Source organism: Rana temporaria, chromosome 9 (assembly GCF_905171775.1).
Source record: "Rana temporaria chromosome 9, aRanTem1.1, whole genome shotgun sequence".
Taxonomy (NCBI): Eukaryota; Metazoa; Chordata; class Amphibia; order Anura; family Ranidae; genus Rana; species Rana temporaria.
In genome coordinates, this window is record NC_053497.1 from 85,752,482 (window position 1) to 85,780,304 (window position 27,823).

The 27,823-nt window shown below is 42.7% G+C and overlaps 1 protein-coding gene across 1 annotated transcript in view; it reads left to right on the forward strand.

The window, feature by feature from the left end:
• The first annotated feature begins 8,623 nt into the window (after positions 1 to 8,623).
• Positions 8,624 to 27,823, forward strand: part of LOC120913689 (A-kinase anchor protein 17B) — a 36,447-nt gene continuing 17,247 nt past the window's right edge. The window contains exons 1-4 of the mRNA XM_040323831.1: positions 8,624 to 9,081; positions 20,033 to 20,802; positions 22,523 to 22,641; positions 26,278 to 26,503. Coding sequence (XP_040179765.1) covers positions 20,047 to 20,802; positions 22,523 to 22,641; positions 26,278 to 26,503 — 1,101 coding nt within the window. The 5' untranslated portion in view covers positions 8,624 to 9,081; positions 20,033 to 20,046. The remainder of the gene's footprint in view (positions 9,082 to 20,032; positions 20,803 to 22,522; positions 22,642 to 26,277; positions 26,504 to 27,823) is intronic.

A 27,823-nucleotide genomic window follows, 5' to 3' on the forward strand; every position in this document is an offset into this window, starting at 1 on the left:
CTAACAGGGAGTCTATATGGTTCCTGGCAGCCCCCCATTAAAAAACTTTCTGGGTCAATACTAAATAAGAAGCCAGCTGCCAGCACCATGCATGAAGTCAGACTTTTAATTCACACATTTACCGCAGCCAGAAGAACTATATTGAAGGTCTAGAAAACCCCAATAATTATTTTTCTAGAGTTCAAGCACAATTCAGAGTTAAAGTGGTTGTACAGGCAGAAGATTTTTTTCCCTAATGCATTCTCGATAGCCATACAATGCCTGGCTTGGAATCAAGCCTACACGATTGCCCCCATAAAAAAGAAAAAAAAACTTTTACAATCACTTTAATCAACCCATGGTCTCTGAGAAAAGTATGGCTTTGCAAAATGGCTCCATGCAGAAATACTAGAAGACATAGGAGGCTTGGATGGCAAAATATCTTCCCCAATGTCTGACAGGGCCACCCTTCTAATGCAGCCACCTGGGACAAACCTAGGGATAGGGCTGATCGCCCTCTGTTTTTCTTTTCCTCCCTACACTAAAACACCCCCCTCCTTTTTTCTTTCTCTTCTTTCCCTTACCTTTGTTTTTTTACCTTATCCCCCTTTCTCTTTGCTTTTTCTTGAATCTTTGGGTCCCTGCTGGCCACCAGATTAGTGGGAGGCCATAGTAGAGGGTGGAATCTATAGGGAGCTGCATAGAGTATGGGGAAGTACCCCAGCCAATCCCCAGCAAGTAGAGATAGAGTGCTGAGGAGGCTGCTGATGACCCTCGAGGGGGGGAGGTGACCTCAGGCCTGGGGCTCGGTTGCTGGAGGAATCTACAACACATGGAGGAATCCTTTCCTGGATGCACGGGAGCAGGTGTGAGGACAATGGGAGAGAGTCAGTACGTCCAGGAGATCTCAAGGACAAGTCAGCCTGGTGGACTAGTGAGTGTGCAATCTGGTAAGGACTGTGGTGTCAGTCTGGGTGGACTGAGGAGAAGTAGCCAGGTGGGCTAGTGAAAGGGGCAGCTGCAGCCAGGTGCGCTGGCAGTGCGTGAAGAGATGGGGCTGTGATCAGTAGCCACTGGGATGTAAGCTGGACACTGGATTTTGTTACACAACCAAAGGGGCCTAAGGGTCCCTGCCTGTAAAGTGATTTTGCTTTAAAATCTGACTGTTGCCTTTTTTCCTATCAGTGTGCCAACTGGGATATCTGCAAGAGCGTGTGTTTGAGGAAGCAGAGGAGTGTATATAGACTGTGTATGGGAAAGTTGTCCCTGAAATTGTTCTAAAGTCAAGTGGGCATCCCATAATATCCCTACTCCCCATCCAAGTTTTATCCCCTCAGTAAAAGTACAAAAACAAGCAGTGGACTGTTTTCTGACCCTGGGAGCCCGTGAAAATGTAATGTGCCTGGCTGTACAGGGTGGGGATCCCATTTAATTTGAGGCTCCTACGTGGGGTGCACTACACTTACAGAGCCTTATGTCAAAACAAACTATGTGTGATGCAGGGATCTCTGCCGCTGAGCTATTGTATTCTGACAGGGGGTCTGAAGAGTGCTTGAATTGGCTAAAATCGCTGATCGAATAATGGTGTTCCAGCATGATCATTTGACAGAAACCAGTTCTTAGACTGGCTTCTGCTGAACAGTCAGCGATATGCACAGACCAAAAGTCAGCCAGTTCCTGTTGAAGCAGACAATTTTCATATACCCTGCTTCAAACACAAGGAGGTAAAAAAACTGTCAATGTTTCAACAGTAGAGGCACCTAGTTGGGTGTGTAATAGGATTGTGAATTGTCTAAGGATGGACCAGAGGCATAGTGAATGATGAATGTTGTAAAGCTTTATTTCACCAAAAAGAAGTGTTTTGTGGATCACATTCACCACTTCCTCAGTTTTGGGTGATGTACAAAAGTTTCTTTCTTCCTGGAAAATCAGTAAGAGTGACACAAGCATATTCTGGGGAAATCCAAAGCCAGGAAACAAGAAACTTTTGTATATCACCCTAAACAGTTTAGGGTGATATACAAAAGTTTCTTGTTTCCTGGCTTTGGATTTCCCCAGAATATGCTTGTGTCACTCTTACTGAAAACTGATTAAGTTTGAGGAGCTTATTAGTCTACTATCGCTCGTATTTTCAAGTCACAAGTTGAGGCAAGAATGCGCTTCCAAGATGGAGACTTTCAGTAGCTAGGCTCGCAGGAAACAGGGTGCCTTGGCGGGGCCTGCAGCTTATGCATATACTGTATTTGCAAACGTGTGCATCTAAACCCCTGTTCTTAACGCATATTGTTAGACAGGCCAATTCGGTTGTTCGCTGGCTGGTTGGTAGGTTTGAGCTTGGAAATCCCTTTATATTTGTTTGCTATACATTGCCATTGCAGTGCTCCTTGCTACAAAGACCACCACTTTTTTTGTAGAGGCAAGAACAACACCAGTATTACTTGAAGTGGTTGTAAACCTTAGACATTAGCTCTCAGAGCTCTTCTCACTGAGCTCCACAGAGCGTAACTTCAGGTCTCCACCCCCTTTTTCTGAACACGCAGACACGCTTTAAATATTCAGCACTTTAAACAGATGTAGAGAAGAGGAGACTGCAGATAGATACAACTTATGTAGCAAGATTTGTTTCATCATCACCTGAGGCCAGTCACTCTGGGTATATGTAAGGGTTTTTTACAACCACTTTGACTGCAGTATAGAAAAAAAAACAGGCCATGTAACCAACTGGGCTGTGCTATCTTACAAAACTGTGAAAAACTCATAGACAGCCATACAAATAGTTCACATGTGTATCATGTATTCAGTTGTTTGTCTGGAGTTCAGCGTTTAATAAACATAACAATAAATTGATTTTAAGCACTAAGTTGAAGATTATGGCATCACTAGAGCAGGAAAAAACATGAAGATAGAGCTACATTCCTGAACCCTATCCTCCTGCTAATGTGCATGTGTCTGTGCCCCTCTAGTAGCAGGTAACACTAGCCATTCCACAATGTTTGTTACCCATAGCATGCCTGAAAGAAGTACAGCTACACTCTTTATAGAAGTGCACTGGACGTTACCGAGGCATAGTAGGAGAGGCTATGATGACAGAGAGGGAACCCCTAGTGATATCATACGATGGGTATCTGAGAAGTGCCTCCCCTACTGTGTGTTGGCAGGTACATTTAGTTTGCCTGACACTAGATGCCTTTATGGTATGGTAAGGGAAAAGTTGTAATCAGGTGTTGGCTCCCCTTTTAGAGAATTCTATCCTGTAGTGATGGGTGTGGTTTTTGCCCATATAAATTCCGGTTGTGGGTTGGGTCCAAAGAGTCCAGGGTATGGGAACAAGACATCTCGGAGCTGTTAGAATGTAATTCCACTTAGAGCTGATACCAAGTGCCCTTTTAGGGCTGCATTCCCAGGCAAGGTGGTACATATTAAGTGAAGAAAAGCTGTAGTGGACCTGTCTCCCCTGACCTCATTCTGCAGTTTTGTAGCAGGGTGTGTAAGGCCTTGGGGGCCTGGACAGAGTCCTCATATACAAGTCATGGTGGAGGCCTGGGAATTGAGCCTGTCATCTGGGAATGTGCCCAGCTGGGGAAAGCTATAAAATATAATTGATTCTAGGACATCGTTTTATAAACTATCTTTGCATCCACCCTCCCAATGTAGGAGGTGCTTCAGCGCTCCGCTGACAACTGATAAGGACAGATACCACACCTAGTCCTAGCCAAAAGGCAGAGAAGAGACAGGGAAGACACCATCTCATAACTTGCTTCTGAGCATGCGCGGGTTTAAAACTTCGTTTTAGCCCACACACGATCATTTTTCACAACCCGAAAAACTACATATTTTAAAACAACGTTAAAAAATGCAGCATGTTCGGATTTTATTTTTTTAGTTTTTCAGAAACTGAAAACGATGTGCAGCCCACACACGATCATTTTAAATGACGTTTTTAAAAACGACGTTTTCTTTAATGCCGAAAAATGATCGTGTGTACGTGGCATCATACCTCACCCCAATTATACTCATGCAAACTTCCCACTTTTGCCTCCCAACATGTTTTGAGCTGAAGCAAAGACAGATAGTGCTAGGATCATGGAGTAAAAGATGCAATTAAAAAAAAAAATTGTTAAAGATATGCTGGAGATTATATGTAAAATACATAGAGCATACACATTATCCCAATTTGTCTGCAAAAGTGGAAATACACTTTAAATTTAAAAAGTAATATTTTTTAAGATAGTTTTTGATAGTTGCCCTTTATGTAAGAATGAAGGTACGGCATTTTGTCACATAATCTCAATTGATGTCAAATACTCAGCTCACCTGCTCAGGTATTAATGTCATGACAATGAGCCTGGAGACAGCAGTGGGTGTCAAGAGACCCAGATCTCAGGGATTACGCTAAACTCATCATGAAAACAAGGTTAGAGCTTGTCAAAAATAATCACCTACCTTTTAACATAACCTTTAACTGTTCAAATGAAAGAAGTCATACAACCTTTTTTTTTTATCAGACGGAAATTTATTGAACAAATTCAAGCATGCAGATTCCAGAAATGCTCACATTAAGTCAGACAACATTTATATTTCACAAAACGACGGTACATTTTGTAATGGTATATGGTAACTCAAACCAATTGTATTTAGTTCCTCAAACCCTGTCCAGGTGGCAATGTTGTGAAGGGAATTCTCCAGTGAGCACACAGCAACCAAATCTGATACAATCCCTTCTCCATTCTACTGAAGAAGTGTTTTTATTGTTCTTACGTCCCTGTCTGAGGGATAGGCATCGGCTAGAGGGATGGGCATCGGCTAGAGTGATAGTCTATTCATTAATTTCATATTCAGTTAGGCAGGCACTTGCACTACATAGTTGTTGGTAGGCCTTAAGGAGATTTTATAATCAGATAACATGTAACATACACTACATTGTCAAAGTATTGGGACACCTGTCTCACACATGAACGTTAATGGCATCCCAGTCTGTAGGGTTCAATATTGAGTTGGCCCACCCTTTGCAGCTATATCAGCTTCAACTCTTCTGGGAAGGCTGTCCACAAGGTTTAGGAGTGTGTCTATGGGAATGTTCGACCATTCTTCCAGAAGCTCATTTGTGAGGTCAGGCACTGATGTTGGACGAAATGGCCTGGCCCCCTCCACCCCAAACTCGCTCATCCATGTCTTTATGGACCGGGAGGGGGATTATGGTGTGGGGTTGTTTTTCAGGGGTTGGGCTTGGTCCCTTAGTTCTAGTGAAGGGAACTCTTAAGGCGTCAGCATACCAAGACATTTTGGACAATTTTATGTTCTCAACTTTGTGGGAACAGTTTGGTTATGGCCCCTTCCTGTTACAACATGCCAAAGCAAGGTCCATAAAGACATGGATTAGCAAGTTTGGGGTGGAGGAACAGCAGGGGAAAAAATTCCTTCCTGACCCCCCGAGAGGCATCCCCTCGGATTTTACCTGGATCAACTTTACTTATAAATTTTACATTACTTGTACATTTAGGAAAGTATCCAGACCTTTCTTAAAGCAATCTACTGCGCTGGCCAGAACCACCTCTGGAGGGAGTTTATTCCACATTTTCAAAGCTCTTACTGTGAAGAAACCTTTCCGTATTTGGAGATGAAATCTCTTTTCCTCTAGAACTGACTGGCCAGAGCCACGGGTGCCGCCACCAACGGCATGATCGCCATTAGTAACAGCACGCTCAGTGCGCCTGTGCGCCGTTGTCTACGGCGCATGCATGTCTTTTGGAAATATCTCCTAAACTGTGTAGGTTTAGGAGATATTTCTTGCACCTACAGGTAAGCCTTAATCTAGGCTTACCTGTAGGTCTAAGTGGTCTGTAAGAGGAAATGAAAGGGAGGTGGCTTGTTCTTGTGGCTCAGGGAGATGCAAGGACATTAAGGGAGATAGAGTGTGCATCTGGTTGCTGACATGGCCAGACCCCAGTACACCCTGATAAAAGGAACAACACTGCGCGTGTGGGTCACAGTGAAGGTGCCTTTACCAGTGTTTGGAGAAATTTTATCCTAAGTATTCCAACATCAGACTTGGGCCCCCAACATGCTGACCGGCGGGGACAGGGGTTAATATTGACTGCCAAACTGGTATTATTGTTCTGCTTCCTTTAGGCAGCTTTACCCCTAGCATAGTGTTTAGGGACTACTCTCTATTTCACTTATTTGCCAGCAATCATATTAATTATTTAATTGCCATTGTTTTACCTATTTGTTGAGCTATTATTACTGTTTATTTTCTTTAAAACTGTTGGAGTAGTGTATACATTATCAATAAATATTCCCCCTTCAGTCCAAGTGTGTCAGAGTGCATGATGCTGTACTGAAATTGCAAGACATTGGGGGTTATTTACGAAAGGCAAATTCACTTTGCACTGCAAGTGCACTTGAAAGTGCACTTAAAGTGCAGTCTCTGTAGATCTGAGGGGGACATGCAAGGAAAAAAAAAAACAAAATTTTAGTTTGCACATGATTGGATGATAAAATCAGTAGAGCTTCCCCTCATTTCAGATCTGCCTCTTAAGCCCTGTACACACGCTCGGTTTTCTCGGCGGTAAAAAGTCAGCTGAGAAAACCGAGGGGAAAGCCATGAACCCGGCAGGAAAACTGCCATGGAGCTTTGGCCGGGTATCCCGGCAGTGTGTATGCTCCATCGGCACTGCCTCGCAGTCTTTCCCATAGGTAAGTAGTAGATCTGGCGGGAAAAAACGCCGGGAATCCCGACGGGAAAATAGAGAGCAGGTTCTCCATTTTCCCGATGGGATTCCCGGCTGTTTTCCTGTTAGGAAAACTGCGAGGAAGCATACATACGTCTGGTTTTCCTGGCCAAAAGCTCTCCTGGCAGTTTTCCTGCCGGGAAAACCAGACGTGTGTACGAGGCTTTAGATTTACAGCGACTGCACTTCCAAGTGCACTTGTAGTGCAAAGTGGATTGTCCTTTCGTAAATAACCCCCATTGTGTTACCCCTGCTCAGTTGTTGTTTGCTAAACTACAAAGGGGTAGATTCAGGTAGAATCGTCTATCTTTGTGCCCGGCGTAACATATGTCAGATACGTTACGCCGCCGTAATTTAGGGCGCAAGTTCTGTATTCAGAAAGAATTTACGCCCTTAGTTACGGCGGCGTAACGTATCTGTGTCGGCGTAATCCCGCATAAATCAAATGTGGATGATGTGGGCGTGTTTTATGTATATTAACTGTGACCCCGCGTATTTGAAGTTTTTTACGAACGGCGCATGCGCCGTTCGTGACAAAATCCCAGTGCCCATGCTTGAAATCCTGCCGCAAATCGTCATTGCTTTCGACGTGAACGTAAATTACGTACATCCCTATTCGCGAACGACTTACGCAAACGACGTAAAATTTTCAAAACTCGACGCGGGAACAACGGCCATACTTAACATAGGATACGCCTCATATAGCAGGGGTAACTATACGCCGAAAAAAGCCTGACGTAAAAAAAATCCGCCGGCCGGATGTACGTTTCTGAATCGGCGTACCTAGCTCATTCCTCGCTTAACTATACGGAAGCGCCACCTAGCGGCCAGCGTAAATATGCAGCCTAAGATACGACGGTGTAAAACACTTACGCCGGTCGTATCTTAGGGAAATCTAGGCGTAACTGATTCTATGAATCAGACGCATAGATACGACCGGCCGGACTCAGAGATACGCCGGCGTATCTGGAGATACGCCGGTGTATCTCATCTCTGAATCTAGCCCATATTCTCTCCCCTCACCTCAGCTGCACAACATAGGGGGTTGTTTTGTAGTCCAAGAAAAGAACTGGGAGGACCGATCAGACTCCTTGAGATAACAGGAACAGGACAGCTCTAAATTTTAGGTTTACTCAACAAGTATTTTTTCAAACGTATCAAACAGATAAAACAAAATGCTTTCAATGGTGTATTTACCAGACTAAAATGGAGTGAATAAGAGAAGTTCATTATTTGGGTATACATATGCTTCAACAACTGTGATAGATGTCCTTGTAGCCTGGTTGCTACAATTTTTAAATGTTTCATTACCTATCTTTATATTTCTCAGAGCTAAAGACGATGTGCTTTGACCACGAAACGCGTCGGGAGGACTCCACTGCCGCCCCATTTGTATACAAGCGCTTTTAATTCTCCAGCCAAATGTAAGTTTGATAGCTGCAAATAAATAATTTGTATGTTTTAAAACGGGATCACGCTATAGGCCACTTTTCTTCTCTCATTTCTACATACCATTGACCTACTTTGAGACAACCAGCCTGGGGATCCTATTCTAAGTACAGCTCCCAGTTCCTTTCTATACACCAACCTTACAGAAGATATGATGATATGATGACCGGTTAATGTACGATTGTGCCACGGATCGTGTATGACATCAAGTCATTTTAAGCCTTATGTGACTTTCAGTGCCATATGTCATCTGAAGTGCTCTGGTAAGCCTGCATTGCTTATGGTGGTGGGATTATCACGTATTGGAGAAGTCACTTATTTCATCCATTCACTTATTCACTTGTTTGACTGTTTGGGATACATACAAACTTTTTCATTTTCAACAGTTGATCATATTAGCTTTGCCTTTTGTTATCAGCTAACATGCGCAACAGAATACGTTGCATCGCGTGCTACCAGCACATCACCTGTTCCTTTGGATAAGGGACTCATACATTATTTGATGCACATGTATTTACTATTATTATGTGTTTTATGTTTTCACTTTTATTGGTATTTAATTTTCATAACTGATTGTCATTCAAGCACTACACATTTATTTATTTTCTCAGAGCTAAAGTAGAATATCTTACAAGGGGAAATAAAATGTGAAAAATTGTACTTTGAACAGGTTGTAAAAGAAGTAAACCAGGTAGGCATTTGTTAACGGACCATCATCAGGGAGAGGGTTTGCCGATAGGCAATTAGATGCAGAGAAGGAGCCAGTGAGAGGGCTTCATAAACCCCCTGTGTTTTCATACGCTAATCTTAGCATCACATTCTGCAAAAGCAGGAAGCAGATGACAAATACTCTACCTGACTGTTTGTTCTCACAGATTAGCAGCACGCAGGTCAGACTCTGTATATCCCAGACCAAGAACCGGTAAGAAACACATTTTTATTCTATATCAGACAAGTCTTGCACATCACATAACGAAACCGCTTTTAATGCATTATCTGTTTAATTATACTAAAGGAGAATTATGACTTGGTAAATATAATTCCCTATTTCATCTTCTGAACAAAGGCACGTGAAACTAGTAAAAATTATAACGGGGTATTATGTTACTCATGTCCATCCATATGTTTTCCTTTTGTTGGCTTTAGTCAGTGGTTAGAGGTTCACTTGCTTTGAATTACATTACATTATTTGCTTATTGTTTTATAGGCTCACCTCTCAGCTTGTGACTTGTGTAATACGACATACGATTGTGGATGGCTTTTTTTTTTTTTTCGCACAAGAGGCATATTTATAAAGCAGTGATTTTCACTATTTCACCAAAGATTCACTGGTGGTGAATCAATTACTGTATTTTAATTCTGGAAGGTTCCCCTGCAGTGAATGTTTTGTGAATGTCAAATTGACTGCTTTATAACGTTGCCTGTGGGGCTGGGTTCACATATCTGCGGTGCGTTTTGCAGTCTGGTGTCCTGTGCGATTCAGGTGCAAATTTTTCCCTGAATTTGCACTTGAACCGGACCCAAAAACACACAAGACCCTTTTTAAAACCACACTGCAGCCACCCCAGACATGTGTGAACCGGCTCCATTGAAAGACGGTCACACTCACATGTTATGCGTATATGTATACCCAGCCTGATGCCCCGTACATACGACTGTTATTCATGCCATGAAAAAAAAACGGTGTTTTTCTCGATGTGATTTGCCGTGATTCCTCTAAAGCCTGCCTTGCATACACATGCAAAAAAAAATGCTCGAGCAAAGCGTGGTGACGTACAACACGTACGACGGCACTATAAAGGAAAAGTTCCATTGGAATGGTGCCACCCTTTGGGCTGCTTATGCTAATTTCCCGTCTCATAACTTGCTTCTGAGCATGCGCATCCCCCCATTAAAACGTACACACGACCGTTTTTCACGACGTGAAAAACGATGAGAAAAAATATAGCAGGTTCTAAAAAAATTTAGGCCATTTTTCTCGTCGAGAAAATTGCTCTGGAGCATGCAAACGACCGTTTTTCACGGCCAATTTTAAAAATGGCATTTTTCTCGTCATGAAAAACGGTCGTGTGTATGCGGCATTAGTCTTAAGTGCTGTTGCTTCTTCTATTGTGCTGTTGTATTCTTTCAGTGTACGTGTGTTTCTCTTCTTGTTTCATATGATACTGAGAGAACGATTTTGCATTGTGACAAATAAATAGAGGAGCAGGTGTTGAATTGTAACTTCTGCGATGTAGGATTTTCCATATGCCATGGCAGTGTTCAGCATCAATGGGCTTATTCCATAAAGCAGGCCAAAGACCCACTGTTAAATCTGATTATTTTCTGTGGACTACTACTCATTATAATTGCTCTTTACAGTACGTTACTGGATAAGAGTGGCCATAGATAGACAGGTATCTCCCCAGGCAGATAGGAAGATATTTAAATTTGTCACAAACAGACCAAATATTTTCTTACAATTGGAAGAAATTATCCAGGTCAATAAATACCACCTTAAGCGCATTTAAAGGGGTTGTAAAGGTTTGTTTTTTATTTTCTAAATGGGTTCCTTTAAGCTAGTGCATTGTTGGTTCACTTACCTTTTCCTTCCATTTCCCTTCTAAATGTTTTTTTTCTTTGTCTGAATTTCTCACTTCCTGTTTCTACTCAGTAAGCTTTCCACCATCATCTGAGCCGTTCTGGCTGGGGGTTAGTCAGCGTGCTCGCCCCCTCCCTTGGGACTACATCCCTGTGGGGAGACGCTGTGACTCCCCGCAGCAAAGTAGTCCCAAGGTAGGGGGAGAGCACGCTCACTAACCCCCACCCAGAAAGGCTTGGATGATGGGGGCAAGCTTACTGAGGAGAAACAGGAAGTGAGAAATTCAGACAAAGAAAAAAACATTCAAAAAGGGAAATTGAAGGAAAAGGTAAGTGAACCAACAATGCACTAGCTTAAAGGAACATACCGTATACCGCGCACTTTTTTGCCCTGAAATTCAGGGTAAAATCGTGGGTGCGTGATATACGCCGATACCCGCTTCCCGCGCCGAGTTTGAACTACTGCGCTGGCATATACCGAGCGCAGTACACTCGTGTATAGTCGGGCAGGCTCGGCTCCTCTCGCAGTCACGTCCTGGACGTACAGGACGCACAGGACGTGACCGCGAGAGGAGACGAGCCTGCCCGACTATACACGAGTGTACTGCGCTCGGTATATGCTGGCGCAGTAGTTCAAACTCACCGCGGGAAGCGGAGATCGAGCGGGGAGGACACCGCAGAAGGACGCCGGACCCGACGAGGACACCACCGAAGCCGCAGACGGACGCCGGACCCGACGAGGCCGCCGATGGACGTCGCGCAAGACACCAAAACTGTAAGTACTAAAATCTTTTTTTCACAGGAATGCGGGTCCACTTTAGGGGTGCGCGCTATACGCCGGAGCGCGCAATACCCCGATAAATACGGTATTTAGAAAATAAAAAACGAACCTTTACAACCCCTTTAAGGTTAGAATTTTAGAATGAGACCAAGGACAAAGCATAGTAACCAATGTTTCGCAAGTCAAGATTTATCTTTCACTGAGCTGACTTTAGATAAATTAAGTCTGATTGGTTGTTATGGCTAAGGGCACTTTGCTTACTACCATCACTCTTTGCACTGTTTTAATAAGCCCTTAGAATTAGTAGAAAGGCAATAACAGAAGATCCATAGTAAACGCTTACATCTTTGGTTGCTATATGGGGTATTGTACATCATTGGCATCTACAATATGTTGAAAAAAAGGCCAAAGGAAATGTAATAGACATAAATACTCGCTAATCTGTCAATCAGGTGACCTAAAATAGAATTGATATAATTTTTATTATTATTACTTTTATTAATATTATTATTCTCACTGAAATGCATACATTTTAGTGTAGTATTTTATTCTGTGATTTGGAATTACAATGAGATCAATGGCATTAAAAAGAAAGTGGTGCCAGATGTTGTGGCGAGCTCCTTGGAGACAAATGCAGTATAATTATCCATATTTATCCCCACCTGCACTGTCTCTGTTATTAACTGCTGCGCTTTGAGATATCACTTAATCCCCCATCACAAACTTGTTTACAATGTATTAAATTTATTTGTCGTGTTCTTCTAAAGCCTGGTGCACACAATGAGATTATCGGATGAATGGTCGTCCGTTATTTTTATTTTTTTTGCATGCTAGTCTCCATATTGGAAATGAAGAGGTTGCTAAAGTAAATTCTTGTACGACAGAATAAAAATTCAGAAGTGATGTAATGTGTTGTTTTGTATCTGTATCGTATTTTCAGACAAAAACTGTAATGATTAAACAAAAATCATACAATCTGGTATTGTGCGAGAACATTTTTCGTATTTGTCCCTCCGGATAATTTCGGATGAACTGTCATGATCGGCTCTAGAAAGGTGTGTACTAACGATCAGACTATCATACGATCGATGCGAAAGCGGCATTTTTTGTCAGATTTTTAAATTGTGTGTATGGTCTGATGGACCGTTTTCATCAGTCAAAACCGATCGTGTGTGGGCCCCATAGGTTATTTAACTATCAGTTAAAAAAAAGCCAACTTGCTTTAAATTTAACCAATGGATTAAATTTAACCAATGGATTCCTAACCAATGGGAAAAAAACAATCGTTAGTAGGCACGACCATCGGTTAAAAATCCACGCATGCTCAGAATCAAGTCGACACATGCTTGGAAGCATTGAACTTCGTTTTTTTCAGCACGTCGTTGTGTTTCACGTCACCGCGTTCTGACACGATCGTTTTTTTAACAATGGTGTGTAGGCGCGACTGACCATCAGTCAGCTTCATCGGTTAACCGATGAAAACGGTCCATCAGACCGTTCTCATCGGATGGACTGATCGTGTGTACGCGGCTTTAAAGGGGTTGTAAAGGTAAAAGCTGTTTCACCTTAATGCATTCTATGCATTAAGGTGAAAAAACTTCTGACTATACCGCCCCCCCCCCTGCCACCCGTTATACTTACCTGACCCCTCGAAAGTCCCATGCTCGGCCCCGACATCCTCTTCGCTGCTCAGCCTGGCCGTTGATTGGCTAGAGCGGATAGATTTAAAGCAGCGCAGCCATTGGCTGGTGCTGCTGTCAATCACATCCAATGACGCGGTGCGCCGAGGGGCGGGGTCGAGTGATACAGTGATCGGCTATGGCCACACGCTCTATCACGGGAGCGCGCCCGCAAGGACTCCACACAATGCGAGGGAGCTCGCATGAATGTGTGGAGTTATTGCGGGGAGGACCAGAGACAGCCGCAGAGGGACCCCAGAAGACGTGGATCGGGGCCACTCTGTGCAAAACAAACTGCACAGTGGAGGTAAGTATAACATGTTTTATTTAAAAAAAAATCTTTACAACCCCTTTAAGTCTTGAAATGGGACAGCTTTTCACACCACTGACAGTTGGTTACAAATAAAGGTGAAAAACATTAATTTGCAATTTGTAATGTATCACTTTGTGTATATGTTTGAGTATGTCAAATATAATACAAGAATCTAATGTAGGGATAAGTGAGCTGATCTCAGGTCTTGAACAATCAGTGATGTACTGCATGTGATCCATTATGATTCACTGACTGTTCACTAATTTGGAGACACAAGGTATTGGACAGTATCAGTCCACCTGTAATCTTTCTAGCATTCCACTATGGTTTCCAAAGAATATTGTCATTTAGCTTTGGATCAATATATTTTTAATGTCGTTGGTTACAGGCCTGGCAGCCCAAATGTTGCCTTTTAATAAATCCATAATGGGCCGTACACACGACCGAACATGTCTGCTGAAACTGGTCCGCGGACCAGTTTCAGCAGACATGTTCGGTCGTGTGTAGGCCCAAGCGGACAGGATTCCAGCATACATTTGCCCGCCGGGCCTTTTTCCAGCGGGCAAATATTTCTGGACTTGTTTTAAAACAGCCCGCTGGAATCCTGTCCGCTCGGACATGTTCGGTCGTCTGTACAGACCTACCGTACATGTCCGAGCGCCCGCCATCCCTCGCATGCGTCGAATGACTTCGACGCATGCATGGAAGCATTAAACTGGCAGGGCCGCCCACGTCGCCGCGCCATCGTCGCGGCGACGGCACGGCCACGCCCCGCGTATTGTTTACGCGCGGATTTCTGTATGATGGTGAGTACAGCCACCATACAGAAATCCCCAGGCAGACATGTACGGTGAAAACGGTCCGGCGGACCGGTTTCATCGTACATGTTTGGTCGTCTGTACACGGCCTAAGAGAAGCATAATTTCCCTTGTGAGTTATTACTGACAAAAGTGCCTTGAGCTGTCAGCACTGTAACTTGTTTATTTATGTTGTTTGCATTATTTTTTTTGTGGTTTATTAGGTTCTGTTTTGTTCTGGGGGCTATGTTGAATATAATTATTTTCTTGTAACTAAAACAATGTATCCTGGTTACAAAGGAAGAATCAATAGAGAAAATGTTACGCTGATCTCGTGTGTTTGTTCTTAGGTCATTTTAGAGCATGAGGATCACATAAATGATGGTTCAGGCTAGTTTGAAGTTCGCTTGTTTGTCATTAGGCTGAAGACACTCAAAGCCTTTATGGGGGTCATACTCATTTCAGTATCGTAATCTGATAATTGTGTAAATCAATCAGAACGATTGATTCAGCAAAAATCAAAGAGCCATAGCTTACTTTCCAATCAATTTAGGTTTCACGTAGATTTAGATTTGAGTCGATTGGCCAAGACAGAAAAGTTATGATGGTATCTTAACTATAGATTGGAATCTACTTTGCAACATTTACTTAAGCCATAGTGAAGAACTTAAAGCGGTTGTATAGTCCAATTTTTTTTTTTTCTGCCACCTGTAAGGCTAAAGGCATAATGAGTTAGTATGCACCGCATACTAGCTCATTATGAAATACTTACCTTAGAACAAGGCGTCAGTATCTCTGCCGGTCCACGCCGAGGGAGATGACATTTTCCCTCTGCGTGTCTTCCTGGTATCGCGGCTCCAGCTCTGTGAGGGGCTGGAGCCGCGATGTCGTCGCATACGCGCGGGAGACTTCTTTCTGGCAAGGTCCGCCGTCTGCCGGGCCTTCAGCCGAGAATCTCCCGTGCGCATGCGCCGCTGCAGTCAGCGGCGCATTGCAAGGGGAATATCTGCTAAACGGTAAAGGTATAGAAGATATTTTTTTTTACCTACAGCTAAGCCTTATTATAGGCTTACCTATAGGTAAAAGTAAAAAAAAAGACTATACAACCACTTTAAAGTGATACTAATGTCTCAGTTTTTTTCTTTAAAAAGAACAAACATGTTATACTTACCTGCTCTGTGTAATGGTTTTTCAGAAAGCAGCCCAGATCTTCCTCTTCTCGGGGTCGCTGCGCTGCCGTCTCAACCACGGAGGAGGGAGAGTACCGGACAGCCGAGACACATCGCTGGATGGAGATGGTGCTCAGGTAAATATTAGGGGGCTAAGCAGGACTGCTGCCAACAGAAGGTTTTTTATCCTAATGCATAGAATGCATTAGGATAAAAAAAACTTCTGACTTTACAACCACTTTAAGCTGTATGAATCTATCCTTAAAGAAGATAACTGTAGATATGTACTGTTGTACGCCTGCATCCCATTCTTCCTCAGTGAGGGTAGGGATATCAGCCAGCCAGAAATTGAATAGGAGGATATCTCTGTCTGTTTCACCACCCATGATGCAGAAATAAATTGGAGAATTTGCAGTCATGTTGCACAGATAAGTGGCACACATCATTTTAAGGATATACATGAAAACACTGGTGGTAGAACATTTGTTGGTTAAATGAGTTTGTCTGACAGCTCAGTCTATGGAATGACATACCAGTGATGGACCCAAATGCCCCGTACACACGATCGGATTTTCCGCCAGCAAAAGTCTGATGTGAGCTTTTGAATGGAAATTCCAACTGTGTGTATGCTCCATCAGACTTTTGCTGTTGGAATTTCTGTCAACAAAAGAATGAGAGATCAATTTTTCAGACGGAAAAAATTCCTATCGGAAATTCCAATCGTCTGTGGCAATTCCGACGCGCAAAATTCCGACGCATGCTCGGAAGCATTAAACTTAATTTTCTTGGCTCGTCGTAGTGTTGTATATCAGCGCTTTCTTGACGGTCAAATGTTCAGAGGACTTTTGTGTGACCGTGTGTATGCAAGCCAAGCTTGAGCGGAATTCCATCAGAAAAACCATCCAAAGTTTTTCCGACTGTAAATCCGATTGTGTGTACAGGGCATTAGTGAACAACTCAGGTTGCTACTAGTGCTCTGAATAGGCAGGACCAAGTTTCTAGTATGTGGCGTAGGCCTAGGCTGCTTCTATTGTGCCTTCTCTATGACCACAGTACAGTTTTATATATCTTAAATCATGTCAAATGCTCTAGTTGATGTAGAATGTTCATTTCCTAATATGTTCTCCTCAAATGGTGATATAAATGACAGTTTTCCCCCTGAAACCTTGGCATCCAAAATCCTGGTTTGTGTTGCCTTTCCACAAACACAGACCTTAATTCAGGCAGGTCCAGCTACAGCGAATATGTTGTTCCACATGTCCATGGGTTTGGAGCCTTTACGTGTACTTCTACAAGCTCATCAAGAAAATGTTTCTGGACTTCATTCAGAGGCAGACAACAGAAGTCTTAGTTCAGGTTTTGCCCCCTTTAGAGTTGTACAAGGTAATGTAGACATCTAAATGAGTGACTAAACAGGACAATAATCTACACTGAGTATGCAGAGTATTGATGATGATCGCTCTACAGGGAGATCTATCACCAAGAATGGAAGGTAAGAATTCAGCCTGTGGTAATGTTTCCTTCTAGGAACAACAGTGACTTATATCCTTGGTTTGGCCATAGCTTTATAGAGTAAAACAAATGGTAAACAATCACAGAGCTTTTCAGGTTCAATGGAAAATATCTGTTTGCAACCATACACACTTCCATAATTCAGGTTTATCATACAGTATGCTTTAAATCAGTACTTTGCTTATTTAGAGCAGCATGTAACCTGGGTCCAGTGGCACTATCACACAGGAGTCCGTAGCCCTGTGTAAGCTAGATGTTGGACTTGTATCTAACACAAGGCTTTCCTGGCTGTACAGGGCATGTGGGAGTGAAAGGCAGTGTGTGCTGCTGGGCAGGCAAGCATTACAAAATACACGTATTGCTTTGGCCTGCATGGGCCAATGTCACTTTACAGTGAAGCTTCTGAAGTCTTCAAGCTGTCCTCTGTACTCTTTTAATTTGTACAGTATAGTATGGTAGAGAAAGGGGAGTGACTCACATTCACATTCAAATTTCGACGCGGGAACGACGGCCATACTTAACATGGCAAATCTAACAATACGCCGCAAAATACCAGCTTTAACTATACGCCGGAAAAAGCCGACTACAGACGCCGTAAAAAATGCGCCGGCCGCTCGTACGTTCGTGGATTGACGGAAATAGCTCATTTGCATACCCGACGCGGAAAACAACGTGAAAGCCACCCAGCGGACGCCGAAGTATTGCATCTTAGATCCAAAAGGCGTACGAGGACATATACCTGTCGGATCTAACCCAGATGCCGTCGTATCTTGGTTTGAGGATTCAAACCAAAGATACGACACGGGTAATTTGAAAGTACGCCGGCGTATCAGTAGATACGCCGGCGTACTCTCACTGTGGATCTGGCCCTATATTTCTACATTCACACCACAAAGGTGTGAATGGGCCCCAAAGGTTAGGAATCAAATCTCCAATTTTTAATTATTCCCTTGATTATTGTCAATATAAATGTAAGTTAGATTAGATATATTTTGTTTTATAGGTTGTTTGCACAACACGATATAGCAGTGAGCAAATTACCGACTGCACAATGCAAATTCACAAGGGATTACTTACATTTCATTAGGGAAAGGTAGATGTAGGACTGGTAAGGAGGGAATGGGATTCGAAAAAAGGCTCTGTAGATGTTGTAATACAGGACACAGAAAGACAAATTAAAGACCATGCTGCTAATACTAGTGATACAGACATAGGTACATAAAATAAGGTACCAATAGACATGAGATAACAGTCACCCAATGCAGTATAAATACATTTTAGTGTGAAATGGACGTCAACATTTCTTCAAAGGCATTCTCATTATTCATATGACCGGGTTAAGGCGAATCTGTACTGTCCATATAAAATTTTAATTAAAAAAATAATTAAGTAATTTTATTTTACTGAACATACGATAAGCAGCATGTATTTACTTTCCACTTGTTCCTTGTTACCAACCTGGCCAAAGACGCAGTCTGTCTGGGTATTAGAGAACATGTGACACTGCCTTGCCTCCCCACAATACATCACTTGGTGCCCTAGTGACCAATCACCAGGAGGGGGGTGGCTGAATTTCTGCTTAAAAGTGGACATGTGACCTGGCTATAGATATTCAAATGTTTACATATTCCTAACAAACAATAAATTAACTTTAAAACAATCCCCTTTTGAAAAAAAAATATGATTTGCATAACTTTAGTGAAGATGAATTTCTGCATAGTGCCTGCAATTACAGAGGTCAGTGAGGAATGTTTTAATTATTCACTTCTTTTTAGGAATATGCAAGTATGTTGTCAACAAATTCATTTTGTGTCTGTCTTTTGTGGTCTCTAATAGCTAGATTTCCTCAAAGGCTATATTCAGTATTTTCATTGTGTTTGTTATAGTTGAATTGATAACAGGTAACCTTGAAGTGTTCACTGTAAAGCTAGCTTGTGTAGTCAGATTTAGTATGTCATGTCAGCAAATATTACCAACTACAACAGACATGGGCAAGCTGCGTCCCCAGGACCACATCCGGCCCTTTGGCTGTCCCTATCTGGCTCTTGATACCTCCACTGTTAGCATGCCTCTCTAAACCTGTCGGTTTCCTCACTGAGAAGCTGACAGGCTCAGAGAGGCACACTGACATATGTCTGTGTGGAGATCTGCAGGAACTGGAAGGAGAGAGCCTGAAGAGCTGATGGGAACAGTGGGGAGGCTTGGACATCTTGATGCTCTCCCACCTCTCTGATATCCAGCCATGTTCTTACTGTGTTAGTGCCTGCCAGCTGCAAGCCACAAGAGCAATGCACCTTGTTCTTCATTCCATGTCAGGATCTGCAGAAATACTTGCTGTGCAGATTTAGACTCTATCCTTCCAGTCACAGTGCTTTTCAGAGGGCATGTAACAGGCAGTGAGGAGGTGTTTTGGGCAGTTTTCTTGACGAGAAACCTGAAAGCCTCGTACACACGCTCGGTTTAGTCTGCAAAAAAAGCTCTGCCAGCAGTTTTCTTGCTAGTTCTTGCCGAGAAAACCGTGTGTGCATAGGCGTGCGCACAGGGTGTGCCGGGTGTGCCCGGGCACACCCTAATCACCCCATGTGCATTAGCATTATCCAGGAGCAGCACCAGGTGGGTGGTTGGGGTGCCAGTGACCAGTGTAAATGCCCCCAATATATTAAAGTCTGGGTTCAACTTTAGGAACACGTTACACCCGTATTTAGGGTGTACCGTAATATGCTCCCAATCAACTGTCTCCCACCACCAGAGCCCCCTTCCTGTGACAGCAGGTGGCGTACATGTGTGTTTGAATTTTGGGGTGCACGCTCTAATGCAATAGGCTACGCACACCTATGCGTGTGTGTGTGTACAAGGCTTTAAGCTAGTCTATGCATATGCTGTATACCTGTTATAAAGTTATTTATAAGTTACATATATGGGGCAATGGATCGAGGTGTATATTCCCAGCCTATGCCTGTATACAGGCATATTCATGCCTATTTTTTTAGGTTTTGCTGCAACCTGAAATAACAATGTTACTTGTTAAACTATCTGTTGCAGGGCCACAGAACACCATGACTGTTACTCCAGTCTATGATGACTCAGAAGTTGTTGAGTTATGTGCCACCTATCATCTCTATCTCAAACCAAAAGCAAAATTAATCATCTCAGTCAACCTCCCAGAAGAGACAGGCCAGTGTCGACCAGTATCACACTGGGATATTTTGGAACAGTTGAAAACGATGGTTGCACCAGACCATTTCACTTCTCTCAGGGTTGTCAAAAGCACAAAGGAGGTCATTCGACTGGAAGGTGAAACAGACACTAGACAAATGTGTCAGATTTTCTTAGAGAAAATGAATGGACAAACATTGCAAATAAACAATCTAAGTGACCTTGCAAAACTTGAGGTACACGAGGCTCCTCTAGAACATTCATCCATTGAAGAGACCAACGAACAAATGCTAGAAGAGGGAGAAGATGACGAAGACATCACAGACTATTCTACTGTGTCATCTTGTATACATCTGGAAGGACTACCTTGTAAATGGTTTTCTGAATTGAACACAAATATTGACAAGCCAAGTGAGACGATATTAAGAAGTGCTTTTGAAAGATATGGAAAAATAATCTATATTGATATACCTATGCTTGATCCATACAGAGAAGTGGATGTGGGGAGCCCAGTGAGTCCTGGCAGTCTACAAGCCTTTGATGCTTTTCTCCAATATGAGGACAAATCAAGTGTCATGAATGCTATGAGTTCACTACAAGGCATGAAACTCATGTATGCTGCTGAGGATGGGAAGTCTTTGGCATGTGATTTCAAGGTAAAATATATATACGTTGTATAAAGGTGATATGAATACATATAAAACCATGTTTTTTCAGCTGGAACACGACAGAACTCGGTTCCACCACCTCTGGCACAGGCCCTTTGCTCATCACTATCACTTATAAAAACAAAAGCATGGCTTCTTTGTTTACACGTGACAATGCACTTCTCCAGGAGGCTCCACACAGAGTGGACACGAGGTACTAGAACTAAAAGGACTAAATAGCCTCTTTGAGATAACACAGGAAGTCTGACTTAGGGCAGATCTGAAATTCTGGCAAGATCAATAGGATTTTTGCACTCATCAAACAGAACTAACAAAGTGCTTCCAATTATATTTTAACAGACCAAACAGGAGAAAATACAGTGGAACCTCGGATTGCGAGTAACGCGGTTAACAAGTGTTTTGCAATACAAGCACTGTATTTCTAAAAATCCTAACTCAGTTTGCGAGTGTTGCCCCACAAAACAAGCAGGATTCAGACCAAAGCAGTGTGCAGTACCGCTTTTGGTCTGAGGTGGGGGGGCGCCGGAAAGGCCCGAGGACAGTTTGTCTGACCTCGGCAAACCTTGGAAAGGCTAGTGAACTGAGTCTTGCAGAGGTTTGCCAAGGTCAGCCGAACTGTCCTCGGGCCTTTCCGGCCATTTCCGAGGCTCTCCGGCAGCCCCCCGCCTCTGGCCGCATGTGGTATTGCATGCCATTGAAGTCAATGGGGAACAAATAATTTTCATTTTCATTGACTTCAATGGGGAAACTCGCTTAAATATGTGAGTGCTATGGATTACGAGCATTCTCTTATAACGGATTATGCTCGTAATCCAAGGTTGCACTGTACAAGTAGTTGATTATTAGTGTTTACATAGAGATCATGTTATGGACACTACTGTATAATTCTATATAGAGCAGGATGTCGGTGTTTGTTGTCCTCTTTGTTTACTTTTATCCCCTTTTAATTCTATATAGAGCAGGATGTCTGTGTTTGTTGTCCTCTTTGTTTACTTTTATCCCCTTATAATTCTATATAGAACAGGATGTCTGTGTTTGTTGTCCTCTTTGTTTACTTTCATCCCCTTATAATTCCATATAGAGCAGAATGTCTGTGTCTGTTGTCCTCTTTGTTTACTTTCATCCCCTTATAATTCTATATAGAGCAGGATGTCTGTGTCTGTGGTCCTCTTTGTTTACTTTTATCCCCTTAAAAATTCTATATAGAGCAGGATGTCTGTGTCTGTTGTCCTCTTTGTTTACATGTATCCCTTATAATTCCATATAGAGCAGGACACAAATGCTGGACTCTGGAGCGTGCCCACAAGGTAACCCCCTTGGAAAAGCACTTCCCAGGGGTGTTATCTGATGCGGGGAGGGGCCCGAGACACCCGCCAAGGGACCCCAGAAGACAGCGTTCGGGGGCCACTGTGTGCAAAACGAACCACACAGTGGAGGTAAGTATGACATGTTTGTTATTTTTTATTTTTTTATTCAAACCTTTACAAACACTTTAAGCTGCCAGGTGCACATTGCCCCATGCCAGCACTGATCCCTGGCATTCAGGCAATGACAGCATCTAGTTCATTTTGGAAGCATCTACTGGAAAAGGTAACAGGGGGAAGATACCGTCTCCCTTTTTAGAAGTTTATCAGAGTTTGTAATCAAACCTTTCTTTATCTAGTCTAAAATATGACCATCTCAGTTTCTCCTTTTTTCACTGAATCAGGTATGTTTGGACACCACCAACCACTTTAGTGAGGAGGTAGTAAACAAAAGGGCTGCTGAGCGTCTTAAGCTGCAAGAGCTGGAGCTGGAGAGGAAGCAAGAGAAGGAAGAAGAAGAGAGGTATATACAGATAACATGATGCAAAACTCCCTGTAACAAGTTGATATCATTTTTTTTTTTTAAGGCCTCCTGCATAGGACATGTACAGTTATTCTGCCCCTGCCCCGCTGGCTGCTGCTTACGCACTGTTATTTACATCTCCCCCTGAAGATGCAGCAACAGCGCAGGTGAAGAATGACCTCAGTGTACAGTCATTCTGAAAGACTGATGGTGTGGGAATAACTGATTCAAAAGGAGATGTAAACATCAACAGTTGGTAGGCAGCGTGGGTGGTTGTGGGTGCAGAAATCAATGAGATTCCCCCACCTGCAGCCACACGCATAGGCAGGGGCGGACTGACAACTCATGGGGCCCCCGGGCAATAGAAGATTATGGGGCCCCCGGGCTTACAGATGGCCACCATGCCAGGAGGCAGTGCAGAGGCAGGGCAGTTAAAATATCTGGATTTTCACATCAAAAGCATGTCGGTTTTAGACATATCAGGGACAGATGTAAAAAAAACACAGATTTTTACATACTGTCTCTGGTTTTATTGAGCCTGGCAACCCTGATGGCATGGGGCCCTCGGGCAGTGCCCGAGAGCCCCAATGGTCAGTCCGCCCCTGCGCATAGGTGTGAACCTAGCCGTAGTCATTAAGAATGTTTGAAGGGTGAAATCATTCTGCACCTGCGCTGGGACTGCTACCTACATATTGATTGTGTTTACATCCCCCAGCCCTGAATTCACTGGACAAATGCAGCAGCACATTTGGAAATGTCCATTTATGCTGTACACATGTATACATTCACACAAATGTTGACATGCGTGCAGCATAAAATCCAATCTAAATTGGACTTTGGACATAAATGATGTTCTGTGAATGGGCCCATAGCATACAAAACTGCTCAGTTCAGATCAATATACATTACAGATCTGAACACAGCGTACTCTGTGCCCCTGTGTGCATAAGCCATCAAGTCCAAGCTATGTGTGTGTTTTTATGTCATATCCCTGTATGTTGTGGTTGTTCAGGTGCTTATCTTTTTTTTAAATCAGATCATTTTTATTGAAAAAAAAACACAAAAAACAAAAAACACCAGGTGCTTATCTAATAGTTTTTTTAAATGATCGATGCTCCCCACTGAAACCACTGCCTATGAAGGGAATTCCACATCCTAACCGCTCTTACAGTAAAGAACACAGTTTAAGGTTAAACTGCTTTTCTTCTAATTTTAGTAAACGGCCGCAAGTCTTATTAAATTCCCTTACGCGGAAACGTTTTATCCCTATTATGGGGTCACAGTACGGTATTTGTACATTGAAATCATATCCCCTCTCAAGTGTCTCTTCTCCAGAGAGAATAAGTTCAGTGCTCTTAACCTTTCCTCATAACTAATGTCCTTCAGACCCTTTATTAGTTTTGTTGCCCTTCTCTGGGCTCTCTCCAGTTCCAGCACATCCTTCCTAAAGACTGGTGCCCAGAACTGGACAGCATACTCCAGGTGCGGCCAGACCAGAGTCTTGTAGAGTGGGAAAATTATAGTTTTATCCCTGGAGTTAGCCCCCTTTTTAATGCATGTTTGCTTAAAATTCGGTTTGCTTTGCTTGCAGCAGCTTAGTATTGCATGCCATTGCTGAGCCTATCATCTATTAGGACCCCCAGGTCCTTCTCCATCCTAGATTCTCCCAGAGGTTCTCCCCCCAGTGAGTAGATTGCATTCATATTTTTGCCACCCAAATGCATTATTTTACATTTTTCCACATTAAACCTCATTTGCCATGTAGTTGTCCACCCCATTAATTTGTTCAGCTCTTCTTGCAAGGTTTCCACATCCTGCGGAGAAGTTATTGCCTTGCTTAGCATAGTATCGTCTGCAAATACAGAGATTGAACTGTTTATCCCATTCTCCAGGTCGTTTATGAATAAACTAAATAGGATTGGTCCCAGGACAGAACCCTGGGGGACCCCACTTTCCACCCCTGCCTATTCCGAGTACTCCCCATTTATCATCACCCTCTGAACTCGCCCCTGTAGCCAGTTTTCAATCCATGTACTCACCCTATGGTTCATGCCAACTGACCTTACTTTGTACAGTAAACGTTTATGGGGAACTGTATTAAGCGTATTTGCAAGATCCAGATACACCACATCTACAGGCCATTCTTTATCTAGATGGCAACTCACCTCCTCATAGAAGGTTAATAGATTGGTTTGGCAAGAACTATTCTACATGAATCCATGCTGATTACAGCTAACCCTTTATAGTTATTGTTTAATAACGCTGAATACTGGTATAATAGATATTAGCTATGAGTTTTGTATCTGTATGAAAACCCTAGTTTACACATAAGGAAAACACCCATTTGTATCTGAGGACTATGTAAATGAATTGTTGCTCAAAGCTTTTATGTAGTTTATTATGCGACCTTTAAAGTGGACTCATACTCAAATGCTAAATAGCTTGCTGGGATAAATATAGAATAGAAAAAGAACTAAAATACTTACCTTCCCTGGAGTATATACTATTCCAAGCACCTGTCAACAGGTTAGGCCATTTCTGCTGAAGGGCCAATCAACTACTTTAAACTTTTGATCCCACCCTTTAGCAGAGATCACTTAATTAAGTGGTTAGCCCCTTGATCACATGACCAAATTGGGAAGGTTCCTAAAATAGTACTTTCTTAAAAGAAAAAAAAAAGTGTTTCAGTTCTATATACCTTTCTTTTCTATCCCAACAAGACACATATCTTTATAACAGTTGATCATATATCTGTTTCAATACCTAAGATTAAATGTGCATGATCTTTCTATATAAAACTATTGCAATTATTGCTCCAATAATAGATACAATCTTAATAGTGTAAAATCTTATTGACAAATAACATCTATTCCCGATAATACAATTTTATCCTTGGTAATACACTACATGTGTAAAGGGGTTGTGTTCCTATTAAAACATTGGGCCTGATTTGGTATTTTGATGACACTTCCACTAAGCACTGATTTACTACTGACAAACTTTACATCAATATCTACCAATACAAAAACATCTGCTACAAAATTTGTTAAAGCGGAGGTCCACCCAATTTTTTATTTTTTAAAGTCAGCAGCAACAAATACTGCAGCTGCTGACTTTTAAAAAATGAACACTTACCTGTCCAGCGCGCCCGCGATGTCGGCAGCCCGAGGCCGAGCAATCACTCGTCTCTCGGCTGCCCCCACCGCCATCTTTGTTGAAGGAATCAGCAAGTGAAGCGTTGCGGCTTTACTGCTCGGTTCCATACTGCCCATACGCGAGTAACGCGCCATGTCCTCACTAGTCCTCGCTCTCTCATGGGACCAGTGTGTTTCCCAGGAGACAGCGGGGGGGAGTGGCGTGACTCCCACGGGAGTCTATGCCCAGAAGTGGGTGCAAATACCTGGGTTATACATGTATCTGCACCCCCCTCAACCCTGAAAGGTGCCAAATGTGACACCGGAGGGGGGAGGCTTCAGAAAAGCAGAAGTTCCATTTTTGGAATTCCGCTTTAATCTGGAGGATTTTTTAATTTTTTTTTACTTTTAGGTTGACACAGCTCTGCTTTTTGTACCTTTTGAAACTATAATTAGTGTTGTAAATTTAAATCAAATGAAAGCCATTACCTTAAATCTACAGAAAAAGAAAAATTGAGGAGAAAAAAGCCAGAGCCAGGAAAAGGAGAGCCAGGTTGAAGAGGAAACTTCAGAGACAGAAACGAGAACAGAAGGCTGCCGAGCAGAAAGAAGCTTGTCCTGAAGATGAAATTGAGGAGACACAAGAATGGGAAGATAGGAAACTAACACTTGCTCAGAGACGTCTTGAGTCAATCATGCTTCTCGCTGTTCTCCTGGATAAAGTGAATGTAAGTGTTTTCTAGAAAACTACATCTACAAGTAGTCCACACAGGTGTTTGCAACAGTTTAAACTGGCCATGTTTTTCATATTTTGTGGCTTCCTCCTCTTTCCTAAAATAAGTACACTTTTTGTGCAAGAAAATAGTTGTTTGTAAAGAGAATTGTAAAAATTCCATAATATATAGAAATATTTCGCGTTTACCCAAAGTGTATAATATTAATGGTGCTGCTACTTATTAGGTCTGAAAACACGACTAAATCAATTTGTAAAAAAAAATATACGTGTGCAACCTATTAGATACTCTATGATGTAAACCAATAAAAATGATCATACAGTACATATGAAAAATTCTCAAAAGTGAAAAGTCAACATATCAACATTTAGGGCCAGATTCATGTACCTGCGCTGCAGCGTAACGAAACTCATTTACGTTACACCGCCGCAACTTTTCAGCGCAAGTGCTTGATTCACAGAGCACTTGCCTGTAAACTTGCGGCGGCGTAACGTAAATCCGTCCGGCGCAAGCCCGCCTAATTCAAATGGGGCGTGTACCATTTAAATTAGGCGCGTTCCCGCGCCGAACGTTCTGCGCATGCTCCGTTAGGTAATTTCCCGCCGTGCTTTGCGCGAAATTACGGCGCCCCGACGTGTTTTTTGAACGGCGACGTGCGTTACGTACTTTCATATTCCCGGACGTCTTACGCAAAAAAAAAAAAATTAAATTCGACACGGGAACGACGGCCATACTTTAACATGGATGGTCTAATTTTACACCACCTAAATAGCACTCGTAACTTTACGACGGGAAAATCCGACTAGCGACGACGTAAGTGAATGCGACGAACGCGCGTACCTTCGTGGATCGATGTAAACAGCTAATTTGCATACCCGACGCGGAAAACAACGAGGACTCCACCCAGCGGGCCCAGAAGAATTACACCTACGATCCAAAGGCGTGCGAAGCCGTACGCCTGTCGGATCGAAGCCTAAAGCCGTCGTAACTTGTTTTGAGGATTCAAAACAACGCTACGATGCGGCAAATTTGAAAATACGCCAGAGTATCAGTAGATACGCCGGCGTATTTCGACTGTGAATCTGGCCCTTAGTCCTTAGTGAAAAAAAGGAGTTAAAAAAAGAAATTCCAATTGCTCTTGTAGATGAAAAGTGATTCACAAAAAGGTGCTTTCACCACATAAACAAACGCCTTTTACCAGAAGAGCTGGATCTCAAATTATAGAGAGCTAACTCGCTCACACAGGTTTCAGCCACCAGGGATATCGCACTCGTTAGGCTCCTATAAGGACACTCCCTCCTTTTAAGATAATTG